The 17,333-nt window shown below is 46.5% G+C and overlaps 1 protein-coding gene across 1 annotated transcript in view; it reads right to left on the bottom strand.

Moving 5' to 3' along the window:
• RRAGD (Ras related GTP binding D) overlaps nucleotides 1-17,333 on the bottom strand; it is a 67,733-nt gene that overhangs the window by 7,365 nt on the left and 43,035 nt on the right. The window contains exons 5-6 of the mRNA XM_089691297.1: nucleotides 11,388-11,530; nucleotides 11,000-11,142 (exon numbers count right to left, since the gene is read on the bottom strand). Coding sequence (XP_089547423.1) covers nucleotides 11,000-11,142; nucleotides 11,388-11,530 — 286 coding nt within the window. The remainder of the gene's footprint in view (nucleotides 1-10,999; nucleotides 11,143-11,387; nucleotides 11,531-17,333) is intronic.

The raw sequence follows: 17,333 nt of genomic DNA, 5'->3' as shown, positions 1-17,333 counted from the left end.
TTTTGAACATAATTTTAACAATTGTAATTTGACAGAGCTTCATATTAAAGTGTTATTAAACCCAAAAGCAGCTTACCAATTCTTAGATGCAATGGCTACATTCATTTTCTTTTTTAGGCTTTCTATTCTTTAATTTCACCTGGTGATTTGGCCAGTAAGTCGGTTGTTATTTGACAGAGCTGGCCTGCAGATGTGGCAGTTAGAAGAGACAAACCATGGGCACTTTCAATGGTCAACTTTTATTTATTTGTATAAAACCTTTATCTCAAAAGGGACAAAACTGATGATTTAACTGCTTGTCTAACTGCAGTGTGAGCTGGAGTTTGGCTTCACTTTGTTAGTGTATCTAAATCTGCTAGTACATCTTAGGCAGCCCATAGATGAGTCTTTTTTTGTTGTTGTTCAATGAGGAGTGTTGAATGAGAAAAAAATGACTTGATTACCCCATTCAAATACTCAATGTGGATGGGGGAAATCCTCTTCACTGAGCTATTGTATTCTGATGGCAGGAAGACTTCCCCATCATCAGAGTACACTGATAGCTGATACACTGATAACGGGCAGAGCTGATTGAGTGGGGAAAATCGGACAGGGTGGTAGATCGACTTCTGTACAACTCCCTATCCATATATGGACTGTAATTCAGCCGGTTCCTGCTGAGCTGGCTAAACTTTGATCACTGTATGGCAAGCTTAACACTCCCATCCCCTTCCCCCAGACTGAAAATGCTGCTGTCTAAAGTTGCCTCCTGTGCTCCATCATGCAGAGTGGGGGCACTCTAATACAGGAAGTGTGTTACTAGTTCATCGGGTGAAAACAGAGGGGGGAAAAAGCCTAAAAAAGAAAACTAATGCAGTGATCTAATGATTGGTGAGCTGCAATATAATACATTTTTAGGTTTGGGGTTTAGTACCGCTTTAAATATGTGGAGCTTTCTCCTTATTGACTTAAAGATCAGTCTTTTCAACCAATAAGAAAGCAAGGCTAAAGCATTCTCTTAGAATCGCTTTCACCCCTGTTGGCAGCAGAGATGGAGGATCAAGGCTGAAAGATGTCACATCTGGGCATTATTATAACCTCACAGATGGAGGGCACAATTGCCCTTGCCTTGCAGTAGGTAGAGGATGATCAATACTCCCCATCCCCTTTGATGAGGGATAAAGGATTTTTTTTATTATTTATGCTGTGTTAACAGTAAGTCAGCATTTACATTTTTACAGATGCTACCTCACCCCTGAATGAGTGGGGGAGCAGCAGATGGCACTGTGAAGTTATTGGAAGGTTCATTTTTGCACATTAATTTTAAACCTGTTTTACAAGCTCTGATATCATTACTATTAGGCACTACATGGTAATGCTTTAAAAGATAACTGCAGCCACTAAGTGTAAATGTTTCTGAGCAATCATTACTTTTTACTAATAAAAGCTAAATCATGAAAAAAAACAGCAAAAATGGCTGTTACTTATGTCTTTTTTTATATACGGTAATCTTATTGATATTCAGGAAATTTGATATTTAACTTTTATATAGCTTGAACTATTAAGGAAGAAATCCAGGCATATTTGGAATTACATAAATATCATTTTAGTTGTAGATTTTATCTTAGAGAATCAGATGGTTCATATGTAATGCTTTGATCTAGCTTAGCACACAGAGCATGCTGTCATAAAATGCAGATTATGTGCATTTCAATGGTTTCATCTGTTTACACATTCCTTCATGGCATTTATCACTTGTAGATGCATATATTAATATATTCATAAGTACGCAGAAGTATTTTTCAGACAGAAATTTCACAACACAGATCTGTTGTACTCTATCATTCTCTACAGTTTTCTAGTATCAATTTAGTAAAAACAAACGTGTTCCTTAATAGGAAATGTTTTATGTGTTTCCCTTGAATAAAGTGCACTTGAACTGAAAAAGTGAAGATTTGCTGTTTTATAGGGAAAATAACAAACATGCTTGAATTCTGCATTAAAAATATCAGTGCATTTCCTTGTATGTGTATATCTGCAGTGTGAGATCTAAGGTACTGCGCCTATGACTGCTAGTTTCTGGAGATTTGGAATGAGAATTGGTGATGTCTCTATTGTTGTAGGCAGGTGCCTACTATCAGTGTTAGTTATGCAGCTTCCTTCCTTAGGTGGGAAAGAGTAACACGGGTTTGCTGTGTTCCCGGGCTTTTTCTAGGTCCTGCCATTTTTCTTATGGTACATATAAAAAGGGGGAAGGCTGGGTCCGGGAGAGTCCAAAGTCAGGAGGACTGCATGGGAAAAGGCTTATGGGGAAATTCTGAGGACCCTCTGCACACTGGTATATACCCTTTCAAGCAGACTATGCAATAAATATTATTATTATTATTATTATACAGTATTTATAAAGCGCCAATAGTTCACTCAGCGCTGTACATTACAAAGGGGGACAGAACATGTGACAGAACAATACCAATACAATGCAAAACATGAGGGGATCGAGGGCCCTGCTCTTTCGAGCTTACAATCTAGAAGGGATGGGATAGTGGTACAGGAGGAGATAGCTGTGGGGGATGGAGTGGTAGGAAGAGTGGAGGAGGTCGGCAAGTTAGCAGGGGGTGAGGTAGGCTTCCCTGAAGAGATGGGTTTTCAGGGTACGCCTAAAGGAGAGGAGAGTAGGTGATAATCTGATGGGTTGAGGCAGGGAGTTCCAGAGGATGGGTGACACCCTGGAGAAGTCCTGGAGGCGGGCATGGGAGGAGGAGACCAGGGAACTAGAGAGAAGGAGGTCTTGTGAGGAGCGGAGTGTGCGTGTTGGGCGGTACTTGGATATCAGGTCAGTGATGTAGTTCGGGGCAGTATGGTGGACAGCTTTGTACGTCAGTGTTAGGATTTTAAATTTGATCCGTTGCGCAATCGGAAGCCAGTGGAGGGATTGGCAGAGGGGGGTGGCGGAAATGGAGCGGTTGGAAAGGTGAATGAGTCTGGCAGCCGTATTCAGGATCGACTGAAGCGGGGATAGCCAGCGGCGAGGCAGGCCAGTGAGGAGGGAGTTGCAGTAGTCGAGTCGTGATATGATGAGGGAGTGGATGAGCTGTTTAGTGGTTTCTGGGGTTAGGAACGTGCGGATTTTGGCGATGTTGCGGAGGTGGAGTCTGCACGAGTTTGTTAAAGATTGGACTTGGGGCTGGAAGGATAGGTTGGAGTCCAGAATGACACCAAGTACTCTGGCCTGCTGTTAGGAATGGACTGGCCAGCAATGGTGGGACTCACCTGCCTTTTGATCTGCAGTACCAGGGCTGGCCAGCGGGTGCTCCCAGCAATCAGAGACTCAACCTTTCAGCCAGCTAACACCTGGAACTGATGATGCTGGGGTATTTAAGGGATGGCCAGACTTGCAGACTCTGCCTTGGTGTTGTGTTTGTCCTGGGCCCTGTATCTGTCCTGCATCCTGTTTCTGTTCCTTTGCTGACTTCTCCTGCTCTGATCCTGGCTTGTGACCCTGACCATCCCTCTGTCTGACCCTCTGTACTACGCTGCTTGCTACCTGTTCTGATCCCTGGCTTGTGACCCGGACCATCCCTCTGCCTGACCCTCTGTACTATGCTGCTTGCTACCTGCTGAACCTGGCCTGTGACCCCGACCATTCTCCGCTTGTTCCCCCTGTACCTACCTGCCCAATTGATATTGACCCGGCCTGCCTGACGACGCTTGCTTGTATATACTGTTATCTGTGGGTGGTTTGGTTTGGTTTGTTTGCACCGTATTATGTTTTAGTATTGCACTGCGTTTATGTTTGTACTGTTAGTGTTAATAAATTATATTGTTTATAACATATCTGAGGTCTGCGTTTCCCTGCTTCAGTCACACACCTCTGGTCATACCTGGGAGCCCTGACATTACACCAAGGCCAATCCTGACCAGAAGTGGCTGCACAGGGAAGCCATCTTGGCTTGTTGATGGGAAGGATGGATCTTGAGGAGGTTGAGTATTTATATCTGCTAGTGTTTGATGACAGGGAGTATGCTTATCAAACTCTGAAGGAGTATACCCGGGATGAATTGCTAGAATGTATACGGCTCGCTCATGTTCTAGTAGATCAGGGCACAGTGTTCTCTGAGGTGCAGCCATTGATTGAGGTTTGTGCAGAGTTGGTTTCATCTGGTTCCCCCGAATGCAGAGATGAATTTTTGCCACCATTTAGTGCAGACCAGGTAGAGTCCCTGGTGTGGTTATTAGAGGATGATGTGGGTTACTTTCTGGAGCGTTATTCCACATGTTCACCACAGACACTGAGAGATTGTATAAACGCAGTGCAGTCATTGACCAGACAGACTTTGTGTAAGCTCAGCTTTGTTCAACCCATACTGCAGACATGGACAGATTTGTTGCACCCAGCCTCAGTCAGCTTACAAAGACCCAGTCCTGCTTCTAACTCTACTCCTGTATTCCCACCAGCTCCTCCAGTTACAGCCCAGTATACTTGGCTATCTACCGCATGTCAGTACCCTGTTCCCACTCGCTGCACCTATCCTGCCTTTAACCCTGTAAAAAAGCCCTCTGTAGCAACTGCTCCCTCTCCTGTTCCATCCTCCAGTTCTTCTCTGTCTCCAGCTGCTCCATTCGTTTGCAGACCTGCGTTTACTTGCAGTGCTCCAGTAGTTAAAACCAGAAAAAAGCGAAAATTCTTTCCAACCAATACCATCCTGCCAGTATCCAAACCGGTGAGCCTGCCTTCCGTGGTTCAGACTGATGCCTGTACGCAGCCTGATGCCTCTACTCGGCCTGAAGCCTCTACTCGGCCTGATGCCTGTACTCGGCCTGATGCCTGTACTCGGCCTGAAGCCTCTACGCGGCCTGAAGCCTCTCCTCAGCCTGAAGCCTCTACGCGGCCTGAAGCCTCTACGCGTCCTGAAGCCTCTACGCGGCCTGAAGCCTCTACTCGGCCTGATGCCTGTACTCGGCCTGATGCCTCTCTTCAGCCTGAAGCCTCTACTCGGCCTGATGCCTCTACTCGGCCTGAAGCCTCTACTCGGCCTGATGCCTCTACTCGGCCTGATGCCTCTACTCGGCCTGAAGCCTCTACTCGGCCTAATGCCTCTACCCAGCATGATGAACTGATCCAGCCTGACGATCCTATTAGGCCAGTTGACTCGATGCCCGCTGTTGATCCAGATGATCCGGTACCTGATCCGGTGCCCGCTGTCGTGCCAATTGACTCAGAGCCCGCTGTCGTACCTGGTGACTCGGTGCCCACTGCCTTGCCAGATGACGCGGTGCCCGCTGGCAAGCCAAATGACCTGATGCCTGGTGACCTAGTGTCCGCTGTCATACCTGATGACCCGATGCCCGCTGTCGAGCCAGACAATCCGGTACCTGATGACCCGGTGCCCACTGTCGTGCCTGTTGACTCGGAGACCACTGCCTTGCCAGATGACGCGGTGCCCGCTGTCGAGCCAAATGACCTGATGCCTGGTGACCCGATGCCCGCTGTCCAGTCAGACGATCCAATGTCTGACCCAGTGCCCGCGGTCATACCAGTTGACTCGGAGCCCACTGCCTTGCCAGATGACGCGGTGCCCGCGGTCGAGCCAAATGACCTGATGCCTGGTGACCCGATGCCTGCTGTCCAGCCAGACGATCCAATGTCTGACCCAGTGCCCGCGGTCATACCAGTTGACTCGGAGCCCACTGCCTTGCCAGATGACGCGGTGCCCGCTGTCGAGCCAAATGACCTGATGCCTGGTGACCCGATGCCCGCTGTCCAGCCAGACCATCCAATGTCTGACCCAGTGCCTGCGGTCATACCAGTTGACTCGGAGCCCACTGTCGTGCCTGGTGTCTCGGTGCCCGCCGCTCCGCCTGGGGGCCCGAGACCTGTTGCTCCGCTTGGGGGTCCAGCGCCCGCCGCTCCGCCTGGGGATCCGGCGCCCGCCGCTCCGCCTGGGGGCCCGAGACCTGTCGCTCCGCCTGAGGGCCAGAGACCTGTCGCTCCGCCTGGGGGTCCGGCACCTGCCACTCCGCTTGAGGGCCCGAGACCTGTCGCTCCTCCTGGGGGTCCGGCGCCCGCCGCTCCGCCTGAGGGCCCGAGACCTGTCGCTCCACCTGGGGGTCCGGCGCCCGCCGCTCCGCCTGAGGGCCCGAGACCTGTCGCTCCATCTGGGGGTCCGGCGCCCGCCGCTCCGCCTGAGGGCCCGAGACCTGTCGCTCCTCCTGGGGGTCCGGCGCCCGCCGCTCCGCCTGAGGGCCCGAGACCTGTCGCTCCTCCTGGGGGTCCGGCGCCCGCCGCTCCGCCTGAGGGCCCGAGACCTGTCGCTCCGCCTGGGGGTCCGGCGCCCGCCGCTCCGCCTGAGGGCCCGAGACCTGTCGCTCCACCTGGGGGTCCGGCGCCCGTCGCTCCGCCTGAGGGCCCGAGACCTGTCGCTCCATCTGGGGGTCCGGCGCCCGCCGCTCCGCCTGAGGGCCCGAGACCTGTCGCTCCTCCTGGGGGTCCGGCGCCCGCCGCTCCGCCTGAGGGCCCGAGACCTGTCGCTCCGCCTGGGGGTCCGGCGCCTGTCGCTCCGCCTGAGGGCCCGAGACCTGTCGCTCCACCTGGGGGTCCGGCGCCCGCCGCTCCGCCTGAGGGCCCGAGACCTGTCGCTCCTCCTGGGGGTCCAGCGCCCGCCGCTCCGCCTGAGGGCCCGAGACCTGTCGCTCCATCTGGAGGTCCGGCGCCCGCCGCCCCGCCTGGGGGCACGATGCCTGTCGCCCCGCCTGGGGGCACAATGCCCGTCGCCCTGCCTGGGGGCACGATGCCCGTCGCCCCGCCTGGGGGCCCGATGCCCGTCGCCCCGCCTGGGGGCCCGATGCCCGTCGCCCCTCCTGGGGGCCCGATGCCCGTCGCCCCGCCTGGGGGCCCGGTGCCCGTCGCCCCGCCTGGGGGCCCGGTGCCCGTCGCCCCGCCTGGGGGCCCGGTGCCTGCTGCTCCGCCCGGGGGCCCGGTGCCTGCTGCTCCGCCCGGGGGCCCGGTGCCTGTCGCCCTGCCCGGGGGCCCGGTGCCTGTCGCCCCGCCCGGGGGCCCGGAGCCTGTCGCCCCGCCCGGGGGCCCGGAGCCTGCCGATCCGCCCGGGGGCCCGGTGCCTGCTGCTCCGCCTGGTGGCCCGCTGCCTGCTGCTTCGCCTGGTAATCCGATGTGCCTCTGCCCGGAGTCCTGCCCGATGTGCCTCTGCCCGGAGTCCTGCCCGATGTGCCTCTGCCCGGAGTCCTGCCCGATGTGCCTCTGCCCGGAGTCCTGCCCGATGTGCCTCTGCCCGGAGTCCTGCCCGATGTGCCTCTGCCCGGAGTCCTGCCCGATGTGCCTCTGCCCGGAGTCCTGCCCGATGTGCCTCTGCCCGGTGTGCCTCTGCTCGATGTGCCGCTGCCCGGAGTCCAGCCCGGTGTGCCGCTGCCCGGAGTCCTGCCCGGTGTGCCAGTCTTTGATATCCCGCCAGTTGCCAGACCCGGGCGGTGGAACATTTTGCCCAGCTAGGACTGTTTGGAGCGTCCTGAGGCCGCTCCTTGAGGGGGGGGTACTGTTAGGAATGGACTGGCCAGCAATGGTGGGACTCACCTGCCTTTTGATCTGCAGTACCAGGGCTGGCCAGCGGGTGCTCCCAGCAATCAGAGACTCAACCTTTCAGCCAGCTAACACCTGGAACTGATGATGCTGGGGTATTTAAGGGATGGCCAGACTTGCAGACTCTGCCTTGGTGTTGTGTTTGTCCTGGGCCCTGTATCTGTCCTGCATCCTGTTTCTGTTCCTTTGCTGACTTCTCCTGCTCTGATCCTGGCTCGTGACCCTGACCATCCCTCTGTCTGACCCTCTGTACTACGCTGCTTGCTACCTGTTCTGATCCCTGGCTTGTGACCCGGACCATCCCTCTGCCTGACCCTCTGTACTATGCTGCTTGCTACCTGCTGAACCTGGCCTGTGACCCCGACCATTCTCCGCTTGCTCCCCCTGTACCTACCTGCCCAATTGATATTGACCCGGCCTGCCTGACGACGCTTGCTTGTATATACTGTTATCTGTGGGTGGTTTGGTTTGGTTTGTTTGCACCGTATTATGTTTTAGTATTGCACTGCGTTTATGTTTGTACTGTTAGTGTTAATAAATTATATTGTTTATAACATATCTGAGGTCTGCGTTTCCCTGCTTCAGTCACACACCTCTGGTCATACCTGGGAGCCCTGACACCTGCAGAGCGGGTTTGATGGTGGCGTTGTTGGATGTGATTTAGAAGTCAATGGGGGGTGGGGTTCGGGCTGGGGGGAAGACAAGGAGCTCGGATTTGGAGAGATTCAGTTTAAGGAAGTGGAGCGACATCCAATCTGATAGGGATATTTTGTTCACACATATTGCAATACATGCTTAAGCTGGCCAACTGCGTCAAAGTAATCCCTCTATGGCCAGTCCTACTCTGCTCTGCCTACGCAAATGCTACTGTGGACACAATGCTAGCATAGGGGAAAAGACACAAGGCTTATGGGGAGGTGCAGTGTGGTGAGGGCAGTAAATAGAAGGAGTCCGGTCGCAGTAAACTTGGAACTTGTATTGATCAGAATGCCAATGTTACAAACACCCTAGTTGGAGAGCGCCACTAGGGGAATAACTCACTGTTCATTGCAGTTAGATGTGGCTGAGAAGAGGTGCCGACAGTGTCTGTTTCAGAGGAAGAAGCGCGGCCTGGCCATTCTGCTAGCAAAAGGGGAGACTTTATTCTGGTTAGCAAGTCCCTAGCCTTTCCCTCCTTGTCAAGAACCTTTCCCTACCACTAGTCACTCACCCTAGCAAGTGGGTTCTCTTCCTACACTAGCCACTCATAGAATGCATGCCAAAGCCCAGGAGTAGGGGGTTTAAATAGGCCTTGCTGACCCAAGATGGCCACCAAGGGTCACAAGTCTGCAGCATAGCCAACCAAAACGCTGCTCCATTGATGCCGGCACCGTAGATAGATCATGTTTCCCTTGGACTTCCTCTCCAGACTATTGTACCATTTAGGTGAAGCGCAACCTCCTGTGGAGAAAACAGACTGCACCTGCCTATAGGCTAAAGGGTCCACATGGAAGGATGTAACCAGCAGCAACCTGCCAGCACCTACACAAGGGAACCTACCAGCAGTGGACTTCTACCTGTTGAGGTATGCCTGGGAAGCCTAGGGATGCTAATTAGGAAATTGTGCACTGTTGGACTGTGTTAATGCAAAAGCCATCAGCAAAGTTATGTTAACTACTTCTGAGCCTGGTTTGAAGTTATTCAGAAGGGTGCATGAAGGTAAACAACGTATCACAAGTACTGGGCCTGTAAAGAACACATGGAGTAGAAGAGGAAGGCCACAACCAAGGGTTAACTTGGCAGGGGAGTCACAGGAGGAGAGTAGTTGCCACAGGTAACCATGAGCTGGAGACAATGAAAAGAAGCCAGACGTCAAAGAGTGATACAAGACTCGGGTGACAGATATTCTACCTCCCTCCCTAGCGGTCAGTTTCCCAGAAAATTACTGGGATCAAACCCACAGAAGGTGTAAATTACGTGCATGCATGAGGCCCACGCTAGTGCATGGCAAAATCACCTTCTGTCACTAGGAGTGAGGTGGCGGAGGTATCCTGGCCTGGTGGTGCAGGGCATAGGCCCAGCAGCCCCTAAATGCAATATTCATCGAGTAAAGGCATGTAGTGACATAGGACTGAGCGTTTCACACAGGAACTCTGTACATTCACCACTACACATAGTGTACAGCTCATCTCTAAGTCGTGGTTCAGCCTTAATGTTGACTGTCACATGAACCATTTTGTAATTTAGTGTTATTGAAAGCTAACTTTCCATTTAATCAGTAGCTACTGTCATTTTCTACAACTTAAAGAAATGCAATATGGCAACCTGGAGGTATTCTGTACACCGTTGGCACTGTCACTTCTACAATAAAGTGCCCCTACCTTCTTCCTCGCTGCCTTCTCTGGCACTGTAAACTGAGCTGCGCATGCACAGTGTCAGTGACAGTGTCGGGCCAGTCTCTGAGTGTTGGGATTACTAGCTCATATGCATAAGCATGTGTGATGTCATCCGCTGTCGGCAAATGAAGAGGCCCAAAGACCAGCACTCAGAAGATGTCAGTACCGGAAAGGGACCATTGGACAGGTAAGTGTTTGTCTTCTGCTTTAAGTTATCAAGCCACATACATCCATGCAACTACCATTTTCATAAGGAAGTCTACAAAAGCAACCACTCAGGCAACTTCCAGCAAGTGATTAATATCTCAGTAGCAAGAGATTAAAAATCACTTGTGTTGGTTTGCCTAAGGCTATGGTTACACTGACTATTAAATCTATTTGCAGTTGGGAAATTTAACTACTGTTTAACAGTCATCTCATTAGAATCACATTGATTCCAACATGCTGCACGTGAGATGACTACAAATGATTCTCAGTAACATGTAGCCCACTCTCCAGGTTTTCTTATATTTAGCCTATTTTTCTACCAGTGTAGTTACTCATTAACTCAATTACCTATACCTGACTGTAATAAGTTCTTAACGGGACAGCTTGTTTTGGTTTTGTATTGGGCTAGCCATCATAGCGTGACTGCATGGGTGAAACTCACCCTTGTAGCTAATGCCCAGTACACATGATGAGAAAATCCGATGAAAATAACCACTTTCAGAGCAAATTGTTCGATAATTTAATTGTTGGTACACAGCTTCCGACATCTGATCATGACAGTTAAGTCAAAAGTTTCTGAAAGAACATGAGATGATTTTGTTTGATAACAGAACAAACCATTTTCGTGTGATTAGTATAGTATTCATACGAAAATAGTCAAGTAGTCAAGGGACCAAGACCGCACAGGATCGGTAATAAAAGAATGAGTTGAGAAAAGGGGCAATGAAAATAAATATCGTGTAACACGAAAAATATTCTGTAATACAAAAAGGGTCTTTTTAGGATATTTTGAACAGCCAAAATTCATTAAAAAATCAAATTAAAAATAATTAAAACAAAATATTACCTTTTCTTTCAAAACTCTCCTCTCTGACAAAACACACAAGTGCTAGAAATTTTGTGACTTCCTTTAGATACAAAACAGTTGTGTTGTTTAGCTTTATGATCGCCAGTGACTCTTTGTCATAAGGGGTGCCTGCTCCTTTCAACCTGTTATAAAAAAATTAGAAGTACCATTAAAGAATAGCTTAAAATTCAAACCGCTCTAACATACAGCTTACAGGAAAATGTTAACTAAGAAAACTTTTTTTTTACCCAAATTAAAATATTACTTTTCCATTGTCTATAATGTCATATTTTTAATACAGTATATTTGTCATATTTTGATTCATCAATATACTGTTCTCTACTAGTAAATCTACATTACAAGTGAAATCTACATTTCAGTGCCATACCCATAGATGCAAGAAATGTCAATAACAACGTCAATCATGTCACAGCACAGCTCATATGTTTGCATGTCCACTGGAGTGCTGTCTGTTGCTATGTAGATTTTACTGACTACATCAAAAAGGAATGCTTTCTCTATCCCGGAATTCTGCAATGAAGAATGACACAGAGATTGTCATCAGCAATACATATATTCAAATTAGAACCAATACTGATGTACGATGCATTATACAGATACATTATACATTTCCTGTTAACTGGTTGATATGGCTGGTCAGTAGAGTTCATTCTCAATTTCACAAGTAGTTAAATAACAAAAGACAAAATCTGAATAATGATTATTCTTGGTGGTTCAGAATTCCCAAAATCTTCTGCTTCAAAGGCTGTTGCATATATATATATATATGTATAGTGCCTTGAAAAAGAATTATAAAAAATCTCCTACAATAAAATTAGATTACTAAACTTACAGTGCCTTGAAAATGTATTAACACCCCTTGAAGCCAAAATACTAAAAGGTATAATTAGAAATGAGCTAACCTGAAACATTTGATCAGTAATGATTTAGCCAAACTTTCTTTTAAAACGTGCACTACAATTTTGAAAGTGGAAGTCTCATTGAAATCAGTAAAAATCTGAACCTGGCTTCAATAAAAGTATGAATTACATAGCAGCAAATGATGTACATATGTGCAGAATGGTGTGGGAAGCTCCTGGGAGCCCTGCCTGATGAGATGATGGAGCCAAAACCAGCCTGAGCCAGTTACTTTAAAAAAATCTACCACAAATAATAAGATGAAAGTGTGGGAACCGATGGAACTGGCAGTCAGTCAAAGATGCCCTGGCAACAGCAGGACAATACAGTATACAGTGCCTTGAATAAGTATTCATACCCCTGTAAATTTCCACAATTTGTCATGTTACAGCCAAAAACATAAATGTATTTTATTGGGATTTTGTGATCGACCAACACAAATTGGCACATAATTGTGAAGTGGAAGGAAAATGATAAATGGTTTTCAAAATATTTTACAAATAAATATCTGAAAAGTATGGCGTGCATTTGTATTCAGCTCACCTGAATCAATACTTTGTAGAACCACCTTTCGCTGCAATTACAGCTGCAAGTCTTTTTGGGGATGTCTCTACCAGCTTTGCACATCTAGAGAGTGAAAGTTTTGCCCGTTCTTCTTTACAAAATAGCTCAAGCTCTGTCAGTGTGGATGGAGAGCGTCTGTGAACAGAAATTTCCAAGTCTTGCCAGATTCTCAATTGGATTTAGGTCTGGACTTTGACTGGCCCATTCTAACACATGAATATGCTTTGATCTAAACTATTCCATTGTAGCTCTGGCTGTATATACGTTTAGGGCCGTTGTCCTGGTGGAAGGTAAACCTCTGCCCCAATCTCAAGTCTTTTGCAGACTCTAACAGGATTTCTTCTAAGATTGCCTTGTATTTGGCTCTATACATTTTCCCATCAACTCAGACCAGCTTCCCTGTCCCTGCTGAAGAAAATCTTCCCCACAACACGATGCTGCTACCACCATGTTTCATGGCGGGGATGGTGTGTTCAGGGTGATGTGCAGTGTTAGTTTTCCACCACACATAGCGTTTTGCTTTTAGGCCAAAAAGCTCCATTTTGGTCTCATCTGACCAGAGCACCTTCCTCCACACATTTGTTGTGTTTCCCACGTGGCTTCTTGCAAACTGCAAATGGGACTGCTTATGGCTTTCTATCAACAATGGATTTCTTCTTGCCACTCTTCTATAAAAGCCAGATTTGTGGAGTGCACGACTAATAGTTGTCCTGTGGACAGATTCTACCACCTGAGCTGTGGATCTCTGCAGCTCCTCCAGAGTTACAATGGGCCTCTTGGCTGCTTCAATGAATAATGCTCTCCTTGCCCAGCCTGTCAGTTTAGGTGGACAGCCATGTCTTGGTAGGTTTGTAGTTGTGCCATACTCTTTCCATTTTCGGATGATGAATTGAACAGTGTTCCATGAGATGTACAAAACTTGGGATATTTTTTATAACCTAACTCTGCTTTAAAGTTATCCACAACTTTATCCCTGACCTGTCTGGTGTGTTCCTTGGCTTTCATGATGCTGTTTGTTAACTAATGTTCTCTAAAAAACCTTTGAGGGCTTCACAGAACAGTTTTATTTATACTGAGATTAAATTACACATTACACACATTAGCTGAACTATATTTACTAATTAGGTGACTTCTGAAGGCAATTGGTTCCAGTTTTCAGAAATGTATTTGTAAAAAATTTGAAAAACCATTTATCATTTTCCTTTCACTTCACAATTATGTACCACTTTGTGTTGGTCTATCACATAAAATCCCAATAAAATACATTTATGTTTTTGGTTGTAACATTAGTATTATTATTATACAGGATTTATATAGCGGCAACAGTTTGCTCAGCGCTTTACAATATAAAGGGAGACAATACAGCAACAATACAGTTCAATACAAGAGGGATAGGAGGGCCCTGCTCCTTGGAGCTTACAATCTAAGAGAACATGACAAGATTTGGAAAATTTCAAGAGGTATACTTTTTCAAGGCACTGTGAATTTAGTAATCTCACTTTATTTTGGGAGATTATTTATAATGCAGTTCAGAGCACATCAGGCCATTAGGTATCATTATAATGCACATTTTTGACCAACTGGATTGGGTCATATTTGCTCCTATTCACTGCACATCTGGATTTTCTCTTCTTTGATGGGAAATCTAAGCTTCAGTAACATTCATCATATCTATAACAGGGCATGTTACAGACCCAGGCCTAGTTCTCTGTTTCATATTTGCTACTTTGAGAGTTTGATTCATTGTTTTTATGACTGATTCACCCATACTTGTTCCACACGTTTTATAGATTGTGAGATTTTTGAAGTGGAACTATGAGCAAAATCAAATGTTACATATTTCATGCAGTGCATCAATTGTAATAAAACAGCAGTTTTTGTTTCTCTGACACCTCCCATAATATAGTCTGAATACCTCTTGATATGACCAAAAGATCCATTATTTTTCCACTACCAATAAAAGGCCAAGCTGTTCAGCACAAGTGGTAACTACAGTTAAAACGAATCAGAAAACGCTGCAAGGTGTGTTTACAACGATCAGTTTTTTCATATGGTTTAAAAATCCCCCCCCCCTACAAAAACAAATACTTTAAGTATTATCTGTTGGTTTTAATTAGTTTGTCTCCTAAAGTGACGCTAAACGCTGGTGTAAAAAATTTCAAGTAGGTATTCATAATTTTCATAATTTATTATTCATAATTTATAAAAGGTACCTTCTAGTGCTCTCAACCTCCTCCAAACCTCCAAATTCCTATGACGGTGGCTACATTCATTCTTCACAGTCACACTGTATGCAGGAACATAGCCAGCTTCTTGCTTGCTCCTAAGATGGACTATGTGTTGTATATCTGCCTTGGGCAGTGCACAATCCTCAACTAACATGCCCTGCTCATTCCAAAAGAGGAAGTGAGGGGAAAAGGAGAGGTTTGAGAAGCAGAAAATCACAGTAAGAAACGATTTCATGAAAAATATAATTACAGGGCCAGTAAAAGAGAAGTATGACCAAAGCTTTTTCTGGGTCAGAGGAGTACACTTAAAGCCCATTGTTGGCTGATGTCACAGAGTCAGTTCTAGCTCTGAAAGGATCCTTTAAATATTGTCGGGATTCACCCAGATGCCTGACCAGCAGCTGGCTCAGTTCTGGCCTAAGCCAACCACTCCTGCCCCCTTTACAGTCCAGAGCTCCAGTGAGGGCTTGAGGGGCAGAGTATAGAGCAGTGACTGACAGTCACTACTCTCTGCTCAGTGAAGACCGAAAACGGAGTGATCATTGGTCATGTGGTCACTCAGTTCTCAGTCTTAGAGACAGCAGCAACAGCAGCAGATTGTTGCTGTAGTTATATAGGCGAGTATAGGTGGTTATTTTATTTTCAGCTATCCTGCACCTTACCTTTAAGAATTGGATGTATATTGATCATTTTATGAGAATAAAGATATCATTTAGTGTCACTTTAAAGTTCATTTAAAAATTCATGACCATGTAAGGATACTCTGTCCAGAGGATGACAATGCTGCTGTGTGATTTCATGCCAGAATAAACAGGGTGTCACCCTGTCAGGCTGATGTCTCTGTTAGGCTGGATACTGGTGACAAATCACTAAGAGACTGCCTCCAGTCTCTATGGAAATGCTCCCCCACTAGCTAGTCCTACTGCAAGGCAAGATGTGGCCACTTTTAGTGCAAGTGTAAGAGCGATTCCACAGCAGTAAATGGAAGGCTTTTCTATGTGATGCAGCTGCTGGTGATGTGTTGCTAACACCAGAATTGTCCATGTGAAATCAGCCTTTTAAAAGAAGTGTAAAAAAACATCTACTGGCACCATCACCAGGTAATAAAACTATGTTAGGGGCTAATTAGAAAAAACTACTGCTGTGTACATTCTAGTGCATCAGATATCATTTTTGTTCCAGTTTAATTCTAAAACCCTTATTTGCATTTGTTGCCATTTACTCCCTACTCCTGCCAAGAATTTGCATGTCTTCCAAGGGCAGACAAATCTAAGCAGGCTGTCTGTACTTCTACTTATCTGTATTTTTAAAAAATATACCCACTGTACAGATTTCTGCAAACTATATCTGCAATGTTTCATGGCGGGGATGGTGTGTTCAGGGTGATGTGCAGTGTTAGTTTTCCACCACACATAGCGTTTTGCTTTTAGGCCAAAAAGCTCCATTTTGGTCTCATCTGACCAGAGCACCTTCCTCCACACATTTGTTGTGTTTCCCACGTGGCTTCTTGCAAACTGCAAATGGGACTGCTTATGGCTTTCTATCAACAATGGATTTCTTCTTGCCACTCTTCTATAAAAGCCAGATTTGTGGAGTGCACGACTAATAGTTGTCCTGTGGACAGATTCTACCACCTGAGCTGTGGATCTCTGCAGCTCCTCCAGAGTTACAATGGGCCTCTTGGCTGCTTCAATGAATAATGCTCTCCTTGCCCAGCCTGTCAGTTTAGGTGGACAGCCATGTCTTGGTAGGTTTGTAGTTGTGCCATACTCTTTCCATTTTCGGATGATGAATTGAACAGTGTTCCATGAGATGTACAAAACTTGGGATATTTTTTATAACCTAACTCTGCTTTAAAGTTATCCACAACTTTATCCCTGACCTGTCTGGTGTGTTCCTTGGCTTTCATGATGCTGTTTGTTAACTAATGTTCTCTAAAAAACCTTTGAGGGCTTCACAGAACAGTTTTATTTATACTGAGATTAAATTACACATTACACACATTAGCTGAACTATATTTACTAATTAGGTGACTTCTGAAGGCAATTGGTTCCAGTTTTCAGAAATGTATTTGTAAAAAATTTGAAAAACCATTTATCATTTTCCTTTCACTTCACAATTATGTACCACTTTGTGTTGGTCTATCACATAAAATCCCAATAAAATACATTTATGTTTTTGGTTGTAACATTAGTATTATTATTATACAGGATTTATATAGCGGCAACAGTTTGCTCAGCGCTTTACAATATAAAGGGAGACAATACAGCAACAATACAGTTCAATACAAGAGGGATAGGAGGGCCCTGCTCCTTGGAGCTTACAATCTAAGAGAACATGACAAGATTTGGAAAATTTCAAGAGGTATACTTTTTCAAGGCACTGTGAATTTAGTAATCTCACTTTATTTTGGGAGATTATTTATAATGCAGTTCAGAGCACATCAGGCCATTAGGTATCATTATAATGCACATTTTTGACCAACTGGATTGGGTCATATTTGCTCCTATTCACTGCACATCTGGATTTTCTCTTCTTTGATGGGAAATCTAAGCTTCAGTAACATTCATCATATCTATAACAGGGCATGTTACAGACCCAGGCCTAGTTCTCTGTTTCATATT

Source organism: Staurois parvus, unplaced genomic scaffold, assembly GCF_062004578.1.
Source record: "Staurois parvus isolate SC_StPar_1 unplaced genomic scaffold, SC_StPar_1.0 ptg000561l, whole genome shotgun sequence".
NCBI classification, from domain to species: Eukaryota; Metazoa; Chordata; class Amphibia; order Anura; family Ranidae; genus Staurois; species Staurois parvus.
The sequence above is the reverse complement of the archived record's forward strand: the minus strand, read 5'-3'. Positions and strand labels throughout refer to the sequence as shown.